Source organism: Poecilia formosa, unplaced genomic scaffold, assembly GCF_000485575.1.
Source record: "Poecilia formosa unplaced genomic scaffold, Poecilia_formosa-5.1.2 Scaffold484, whole genome shotgun sequence".
In the NCBI taxonomy this organism is placed as follows: domain Eukaryota; kingdom Metazoa; phylum Chordata; class Actinopteri; order Cyprinodontiformes; family Poeciliidae; genus Poecilia; species Poecilia formosa.
The window spans coordinates 187,338-197,612 of record NW_006800423.1 but is presented as its reverse complement, the minus strand read 5'-3'; the positions used below and the strand labels follow the sequence as shown (position 1 = coordinate 197,612).

The following is a 10,275-nucleotide window of genomic DNA, read 5'->3' as shown; positions in this document are numbered from 1 at the left end:
TATATATTTAAATTTTTATATATATTTTATTTGTTGTCTCATTTTGTAAATGGACACTAACACGTTTGAAGGTATTTCAGTTTTAGGAGGACATGTGAAAGCAAGCAGCAACAAAAAGTCGTTTAAATTGGCTGTTTTATTATGACTTCCTCTAAAATACGGTTGCAGTTTGTGATTTGTTTCATTCCTTGATGAAAAACAAAAACAATCCAGACAGCAGAATCCAAGTAATCTCAAACCATCCTGACTTCTGCCCTGCACTGGGGGTGTAAATCATAACTCACGTTACTATGCCAGGTGTAATTCAGGGTCACAGTGAGAAGCCACCATTACTCCGGTGAGTTATTGCATCAGAGATTGAAATGCAGAAACATATTTGTTCTGACATTGTTGTGATGTTTCATTCTGGCTGTACCAGCCGCCTCAGAGAATCGTCTGATGTGTTTCCAGGTTGGAGCGCTGTCGGCTCTCCCTCACCTGGTCATGACCATCATTGTGCCTTTAGGAGGCCAGTTAGCAGACTACCTACGAACCCACAACATCATGTCCACCACTACCGTCCGTAAAATCATGAACTGCGGCGGTGAGGCGTCACTCCGACTCGTCTTCCTCCGTTTTAATGTCTGAGTCTTTCTACTGAGTTGTCCTGCGTCTTTCAGGGTTTGGTATGGAAGCGACGCTCCTCTTAGTGGTCGGATACTCTCACAGTAAAGGTGTGGCCATCTCCTTCCTGGTGCTGGCAGTGGGCTTTAGTGGATTTGCAATATCAGGTAAGTTTTTTTTAAAGAACAGATTATTTTTCCGTGCTGTTTCTCGCAGAGCTCAACACCGTTTCTGTCTCTGCTGCAGGGTTTAATGTGAACCATCTAGACATAGCTCCCCGTTATGCCAGCATCCTCATGGGCATTTCTAACGGTGTGGGGACTCTGTCAGGCATGGTCTGCCCACTCATTGTGGGAGCAATGACAAAGCACAAGGTGAGTCTTTTTCATGGGAATGGTTATATAACAAACTGTTTCACGCCTCTGAAGGAACAAAATAGTGATTTATTTTTAGCTCTAAAGATGGATTACTTATTATTTTGGAAGGATATGAAATGTACAAACAGGAAAAGAGGAAAAGAAGGGTCATTGGATTCACCAAAGCAAACAAAAATAACATTTTCCCTTTTAAAATAGCCTGCTATTTGTGGTACTGCTGCATTAAATTAAATATAGCTCTTGAAGGACTTCAGGATTTTGTAATTAAATGAATGAGATATTGATAATGTGATGCTTTGTACTAAATGAATTAAAACTTTATTGAAGTACTTTTTAATTCAGTTTCAGCATTCATTCTTTTTTACACTGAACATGACTCACAGTGAATCTGATCATGAAATAAAGTTCAGTTTTTATAACGTTACTCGTTTCTTTCCCACTTAGCTAAAGCCGTAGAGTTCAGGGATGTTATAAAGATTTTACGGCACAACAGCATCACTTAGGAAAGGGTATTAAAAAGCTCCACAGTATTATACCGATGCCACTGTATAGTGAAAACAATAACCAATGTATCCAGAAACCATGTCAGAACTGAGTCAGTAAAAAAAACTGGATGTTTCTTCAAAACTGATGAAAAGACGAGGCATAAACTGCTCAGAGATCCTGCGACGTCGCTAACAGCAAAAACTGAAGAAGCTGGAAGAATTTCCAACTGGTTCTGTTTCTGTTGGGGTAATTTCATTAATTACACATAAAGTTGGAAGAAGACAAAGTTATTTTCTTCCTAGTAAAACATTCGAGCTTGGCCAAAATCTCAAAGAAAACTTATGTAGAGTCTGAATAAACCAACCGTAAACTTTTGGGCTACAGTTTCATAAACTATGTTTGGCACAAAAACAATATTGTGTGGTGAAATATAGTGGCAACATAATGCTTTGGGTTTCCTTTCTTCACATAACAGAAAGCTAAGGTGGGTGAAATTATAAATAGCTCCTATTATCCAGTATTCTATATCAATTTTGACCAAAAACCTGACAGAAAGCTAAAAAAAAGAGATTTTTCCCCCCTTTTTTACCAACTCTGAGAGTCCAAGTACACTTGATATCACTTTACAATTGTTGATGGGAAGAAAATAAAAGTTTTAAAATGGCCTAGCGAGAGTCCAGGACCAGATTTAGCAGAAGCTCTTTGGGTTCAGCTGAGGAGGGCTGCAGGTAAAAGATGTCGTCACAATCTGACAGATTTAGAGAACCTCTGCAACTTTTACTGACTGAGCACATATTACCGACTTAAGATATCCCATTTCACTCTGAAATGTAATCAGAATTTCACTCTGAATACTGAAATTTAATCAAAAGTTGATACAACAAAGTATTGATTTAAAGGTGCGGACACTTATGAACCTCGGGTTATTGCATTTTTTCCCCCTTTCCCAGAAGATTTGTTTGTTTCTCAACAAAATGGCATTGCAGAAATGTGGCATTATAATGTGGGAAAGCTTTGAAATGAATTACATATTTTTCATTCAGTGCATATCTTATCTTTTTCTGGTTTCAGACCCGCGAGGAGTGGCAGTACGTCTTCCTCATCGCCTCCCTTGTGCATTACGGAGGCGTGGTGTTTTATGGCATCTTTGCCTCTGGGGAGAAGCAGCCATGGGCCGACCCTGAGGAAACCAGTGAGGAGAAGTGCGGCTTCATAGATGAGGACGAGTTGGCCGAGGAGACGGGCGACATTACGCAGAGCTACGGCGCCATGGGCGGCCCGGCCAAAAGCTACGGGGCGACGGCGCAGCTCAACGGAGGCTGGGTGCAGGATTGGGACAAGACGGAGGAATACGTTCAGGAGCCGGCGGGAAAGATGTACACTCAGCGTGGCTACTCTTAAACCATACAGCTATGGTGAGCCTGCCTAAAAAAAACAAAACAAAACAAAAAAAAACAGGCGCGCCATCGGCGATTGCACAAACAAGCATTGTATCAGATATCTAAACCCATTCTGTGTGTTCAAGTAGTTTCACATGAAATGTAAAGAAATAGTTTACTCCAAACGAGAAATATCCTCATTAGATTATTGTTTGTCATACGTGCACATCGTAGGGCTTCACAGAACATACGGACAGCAGTTGCAAAGCAAACTGCAGGCGTATGCTAGGCACCCAAACCTCATTGATCTACTTGAACAACATGAGCCAGATGACACTGCAGACGACCATCGCGTAGGTTCTTTCTCTTAGATACTACTCTGATTGCACTGAAACAATAAGTGTTCTAAAAAAAAACTCTACTACGTTTCAAATGTGTTTTATGTACTGTATAGATATTTACCTGTATACTGTTTCTGTGAGACTATCGTGGATTTTGGGTCATTGATCTGTGTAGACATTAAGTATATAAAAAGGCCATATTTTTCATGGACAGTACCTCTTCAGGGAGACGTCTGCTTGCAAAAAAGGTCTTCATCTTCTCCAGTGAGGCCTACAATACATTTACAAGACAAAAATAAGCGTGAGTGAAGCTGAATCGTAGAGTTTTAGTGTGTTTGTTGCATGAATTTGCTCAGATCAATGTTTCCGACGCTTCACAGTCACAAATAGTTCTCATTTAGCCAACTGCTTAGCTCTTAGGTGGGTGTCTGCTGCCGTTATGGATAATACGGCGAGTTCTCATGATCAGGCTGCGGTGAGAGACAAATCAAAAGGCAACTGCTCAGACAAAAAAAAAATGTTTCTTGATGTTTGGTGTGCACTGCAATAAATTCTCTGTACCAGCCATCACATTCTGTTCTGTAAAGTAACACAAGCTTGCCGTATGTAACTGTACTTCTTTTTGAGTCACGTGAAGATCAACATGAAGGTGTGTGTTTTAACAGTTTTTCACTGTCTGGAGAAGCCAGCTTTATCGCTCTTTATGCAGATGATGTTGTTGCGTTTTGACGGCGAGGAATGCAGTGGTGTGTGCGAACAGCAGAGTTGTTTGTGATCGCTTGATGTTCCTTGGTTGTTGTCATGGCCACCACGCGTACTTCTTGTGACACATTGATATCGTGACATTTGGGTGGACTACATGAACTATTAGATGGCTCTTCCACTTGACTTATTTCGCTGTTTAGACACTTTTCTTTGTTTTGCTTTATGAAACCACCTGCAAGGATGTATAAAAATATATGAATATTTAAGAATGTTTAAGATGACCAAAAGATGCTATTATGGCTTTGTGCCTGGAGTTTATGTAAACAGATAAATGTGATTTTATGGCTTCTATTATTGTGTTTAATGAAGATGTATGTTGGAGTCTAAAAGTGTTATAAAAATACTCATATTTTATAAAAAAACAAACAAACATAAAAGCCACATTTGGTTGTGTGTTTTGGTGATTTACTGTATCATGCACAGACTGAAGACAATCTGTTTCACTAGTTAACCTTGTGCAAGCATCTCCTGCTCTTTCTATGTTTCTCATTAGTAAATCAATATAAGACGTCTCTGGAGAGGAGGACAGATTACTGGACTCAGTAGCCTTGCAGGAGCAGTAATTTTTGAAGCAAGCAGGCTTAACATCTGTAGAACAAGGAGCATCGACTCTGCAGCGGACTCTGGTTTGGATGTCCAGAGAAAAACAGCTCCATAGGCGTCATGTTGGTGCTAAACTGTGATCCTCAGCCACACCTCAAAAGAAACAAAGAATAATATATTGGTCTGGTTCTCCTACCTGCATATAAACTCAACATTAAGTGTTAAATTTAACACAACTATTGATTTACTTTCATATAAAGCACAACAGTTAAATGATCAATACTCTTTTAAGGTAGAATCCGTTAGCATTATGTACATAAAGCTTCATCTGCAAATTAGAAATTGAAAACCGTTGAGAAAAAATACAGCTCTGGAAAAAATTAAGAGACCACTTAAAATGATCAGTTTTTCTGATTTTACGCTTTATAGGTTTATGTTTGAGTGAAATGAACGTTGTTCTTTTATTATATGAACTACTGACATGTCTCTGAAATCCTAAGCAAAAATTTAGTATTTATTTGCAGAAAATGAGAAAAGTTCAAACTAACAAAAAAGACGCAGCGTTTTCAGACCTCAAATAATGCAAAGAAAACAAGTTCATATTCATTTAGAAACAATAATACTGATGTTTTAGCTCAAGGAGAGTTCAGAAATCAACATTTGGTGGAATAACCAGGAGGTGTTTCAGTGCAGTGGGCTCTTCATTTTTCCAGAGCTGTCTGTATAGATGCTGTATAAAAACATCATTCAATCTGATTGGCCTTTCCTTTTTTGGAAAAACCCATAATGCTTTTTGATAATGTATTTTGTTAAAAGTCTGATGCATTTTTAGCAAAGTCAGAAGAAAGCAAAGGAACATCATCCCATGTCTAAAGTACGGCGGGGGTGGCAGCATCATGAGGAGAGTTTCTTTGATGCAGAGGGCACTGGTACATTTTGAAGTTTGATGTCATGAGGAAAGAACAACCAGGTTGTTTTGAATCATTTTATTCATTTATGAGTGAAACGATAAATATTTATGCAAATTATTCTTGTCTGATATAATTTGTTTTGATGATTTGAAACATTAAAGTGTGACAAAAAAGCATAAACAGAATAAATCTGCAAGTGAGTGAATAGCTTCTCTTATGCAACTCTGCCACCAACATCAACTGGACTCGCTTCATAAAAATAGGAAGTCAAAATGAAAAGCGGAAGACATAACATGCAGATTTTCTAAAGACAGTCTGATGAATTTGGTAATTGACTTGAAGAGAGAGTAAATCATGTTGAATAATTAAGGTTGATTTACAGATTTCTCTATAATCTCTATCTTAAGTACATCATGATGTTTAAATCTAGATGTATTAAAGTGTGTGGATCTTGCTGTGCATTTTCTCCCTGTGGGCGGCGATGAGTCAAGTGAATCTGACTTATTTTTGATTCCACATTTGTGAAACGTGTTATCAGTGCAACTCACTGGGTTTTCATTGTCTGTTGTTTGCAGTGCATGAGCAAACTGAAAACAACTGCAGCCTCTTGCATAAACATTCAGCATAAAACAGACAGCTCTCTTATGTTGGACTGTGTGGATGGGAGCTTCAGCAGTCGACCGGTTTTCTGCACATGACGGACAGTCTGACCGTGGAAACTGACTGATAGCTCGATCACAGGGAGCGGCTCCACGTCTGAATCTCCCCCCAGTTGACGCCCCGGCAGCAATTACTGCAAATCCCGGTTTCTCTTCTGATCCGCCAGGGTGAGGAGGGAGGCCATTAAAACGCCGCTTGCCGTTGCACTGCGCGCCTTTCAGTGCGCGCTAATTTGACGGAAAACACAATTGTGTCGCCGCTCATGTGGAACATGTTTTCTCATGCCTAACCAGGCTGCAAAGTCATGGCTGTTACACCTGTGACGGGCCTGTGGGCATAGAAACCTGTCAGCACGTTAAGTGAAACGCTCTCAGCAGTTCTCTAGCCTGCATCTCTGATGCTTTATTTTTGCTGCATCCCAAAGCTTAGTCACTCTCGTCCCTGCCTGGTTGTGTAATCTGTGGGTGCGTGAAGGAGAGCTGAGGAGCTGTGGGTCGGTGGGGCAGGTGCAGCGTCGCTCCTTGGGGACTGTAATGGGATGAGGCCTTGGCCAGAATGAGTGTTTGATGACAGAGGTTGCACCCTTCCCCTGAGAGTCTGTCTGCATGCAATTATCCTCCTGATCCCTCCTCCAAATGTCCTCGACATTCCCTCCTCGCCGCTTCAATAGCCCTTAATTTCCCATGGAAAATTCAGCTCCGTCGTACGCTGAAAGATCAAGTAATTACAGCTTCACATTTCAACACAGTATTGGAGTAATTACTGCTTTATGACAACCCTCCCCCTGCTGCACAGTGCCCCACCTCAGGGCAAATAAATTCACATAAATAAATTCCCTTGTTAATTGCTTTATTAGTGGAGAGTCAGACAGCCGAGACTGGCTTTACAGCAAAAATGAACATGTTATAAATGAGAGTTCTCCACCCACCATTACATAATTATAGTTTGTAACATATATATATATATATATATATATATATATATATATAATACATACACACAAGACACAGCATGGTCAAACAAAAAAATTCTCCTTCTGTTACATGCTGATATTGCCAATTTCAGGGTATTTTCTTCCTGTTCAGCTCCCAGTACCAGCAATTGCTAAAAACATTCATCTGGTCATTTTAGTCCTTCTTTAAACATTCCTTAAAGATATTATTACGTTTTCCATCCATATAGTGCCATTTATACCACAATCATGTCACTATTTTACTCACAGTTGTTATAAAAATGTTGTATTTGTCAAATATGACTTAGAAGAAGTTTGACTTCATAATTTAAGGCCTCTGTATCTTTAAGAAACTCCTGCTCTTTCTGAAACAGCTTTTTTTTTTTTTACCAGCATTTCACTGAGAAATACCTTGTACAATGAGCTCTGCTGATGTGTGGTTCCAACAGGTGTTTGCTAATTGCTGCTGGCTAGTCTGAAGGAGCTGAGTGGGGGAGGCCCAGGGGTCGGTAAATTACACACAATGCCCCTGATTTTGTTATTTTTGTTTGTAAGAAAATGTCTTTCTACTCACTTCACAATTATGCACAGCTCTATATTGATCCAATAAAATACAAGAAAGTATGCGGTTGTTTTTTGTTGTTTTTAGATTCCCTGAATACAAACAAATGTGATGTGATCTAGCTGTTGTCCATCTAGTTTCACCTCCCACATATCAGATTACACTGACACCTCCACAGAGACTCGCCGTGCTTCGCACACAGAGGTTCAACATGAAGCTGATGGGGTAATGATTGAAACAACAGAAAATGACATATTTTGAGTTATGCTTGAAATCTGGTGTCTTATAAAACAGTCTGAATATTTTTTCCATTCTTGAAAAACAGAAACATTTTCTTTTCATTCACAATCAGGTTTCTTGAGTTATTATTAGTTTTTGTTTTTTTATCTGATTCCTCAGGACCAAAACTGAAAGGCAAAGGAGATTTTTCACATTTTAACCCTCTTAAGTCAGATATGATGGTTAATTCTCTCATATTGGTTATAATGAGCTGACTTTTGCCTAATTAGCTATAAAAACCTGCTTAATTTTGTTTTGCACTTCCATTTCTTCATATTTTCAGCAGATTACTGGCCAAAAAAAAACTCCTTCCCTTTCTTTAAAATGCAAATTACTGTAACAACAGCTCCTCTGACAGCCTTATTTAATTTATGAAACTAATGCAGAACAGAGTCCATATCTTCCTCAGAATTATTTTTTGTCCATCACGTTCTAAGTGGGACACAGGTGTGACCAGGGGTCCTCCCCTCTCAATCAGAGGGGCTTAGGCGCGTGCCGAGGGAAGGCTCTACCCTTTCAGCAGCCCACCCCCTCCGAGAAATCCCTATTCACTCCACCAGATGGTGGCTGGGTCTGAGTTTTAATGAATGTTATCCTCCGTGACCCTGTGGACGCCGCAGAACAGCAGTGCCCCACTCTCAGCACGTCTCACTGCAGTTTGCCACCCCACGCTGACGGAGAACAATGTCAGAAAGCAAACTGAAGGAGGGATGCTGGAGGAAATGCAAATAAAAAAGAAAAAATACCCTGCTTCCCTGCAGGAATAGACAGATTTGTTCTCTAAAATGACATATTGGAGGTTTTTACTTTACAAACTGATATTTTATTTCAATAAAACAAAAAGGAAGCCAGGTTCCAGCTTTGACGTTTGTAGGCAGAGCATTTTAAAACCTTGTCATCTTGCAGAAAGTCAGTCAGTAACACATGTGAGTCATCGCCATGACTGCTCACACCTCCTGCCAGTTACGTGTGAGGCTGAGAGTAAAAGTGAGAACCACAATCTCCTCAGTTGCAAGACTATATTAAAAACTCATCGGTTTGTTAAACTAAATTCCTCTTTGTGTTTGTTCCCAATAGATCAGTCAGAGTCCTCAGTCGCTGTTGGATTTCCTCCAGCCTGACGCATATGTTTTCATTCCCTGGAAATAAATTGGTTGTGTAGGAGCTGCCCTTGCCCACTGACCCTTGTCTGTCTCGACGTGAATTGCCTTCGCGGCGTGTTAAACGAGCCGTGGCTGTGTTGGTGTTTCCTCCTCTGCTCTAATCCGCCGTCTGACAGAGACCTGTCACACACCGGCTGACTGAGGGAGAGGCCAGAGTCTCACTAATTGATCCCTCGTCCACAGAGGCGCTTCGACATGCAGGTGAAGCCTGAGATGTGCAAATTACCAGTCCAGTCACATGACTGGCATGAAGCCAATCAAAATGTATAGGTTTGGAGCGAGCAGCGCTGGAGGGGATGTTGACAGTGTGAGAGAAAGGGGGGGAAAAAAATCATTTCTGGAGAACGTAGCTAGGAAACAGTTAAATTAATTCAGTGTTTGGCTGCTTTGCTGATTGTGTTTTATTACTTTATGCACTTTAAGGTCATTACTTATCAAGCAAATCTATATCAGAATATTTTAACTTAGAAATAATCTATTGAAAAACAATTTTAAAAAATCTTTGCATATATTGTATTAGATTTAGGTCAAGGCTTTTGTAACATAAAACGATTTGATCTAAATTCTAAAAAAAACTCAGTGAGCTTTTTCTTATTTTTTTCACGTGTCTCAACACCTGACAAAAAAAGCCTTTGTTCATATTTCTTTAAACAAACAGCAACAAGCAACATTCCATAATGTAGCATATACTGTGGATCGTAAAGATTAGTCATTCTGCAATACTACAAATAAAGTGATGAGTTTTGAAAGTCAGTGAAACTTGTTTTACAGTTTTTCTTGACTGCTTTGACCTGCTTAAAGAAACTGGATGAACTCAGTCATCATCACTATCTCAGCAGAGCAGAGCGCGTCTTTTGTAAATGCATGAACTATTTCTTACTGCTTTGACACGTTTTCCCGACTCTTTCACAGAACAGTTCACACCGACGACAATACGGCAGTCCAGACTCCACTGCTGCAGCTATGGTAACTAAACAGAAATCCCTTGTTCCTAACCATCTGATTCTACCTACATCAGTATGAATCTACTGAAGCTTTGCTTCACAAAGAGCATCGCTGGTGAAATTGTATTGTACCCTAACGTGTTCAATTTTCTTTTTTTTTATTTCTTATTCTCTGATTTTATTTTGGTTTACATTTAAAGTATTTTCTGTAATATTTGCAGTGTTCCAGCTTTAAGTCAGTCACAGTGTGAAAAATATGCAATAAAAATTTGCATCAAAGCCTTTCTGATTCTGGGTCAAATCGTTATAA

General features: G+C 39.7%; 1 protein-coding gene across 1 annotated transcript in view; it reads left to right on the top strand.

Annotated features, from left to right (window-relative positions):
• Positions 1-4,332, top strand: part of slc17a6a (solute carrier family 17 member 6a) — an 11,524-nt gene extending 7,192 nt beyond the window's left edge. Inside the window, exons 9-12 of the mRNA XM_007578590.2 lie at positions 451-583; positions 660-770; positions 850-977; positions 2,538-4,332. Of these exons, the coding sequence (XP_007578652.1) occupies positions 451-583; positions 660-770; positions 850-977; positions 2,538-2,867 (702 nt within the window). The 3' untranslated portion in view covers positions 2,868-4,332. The remainder of the gene's footprint in view (positions 1-450; positions 584-659; positions 771-849; positions 978-2,537) is intronic.
• The last annotated feature ends 5,943 nt before the right edge of the window (positions 4,333-10,275 follow it).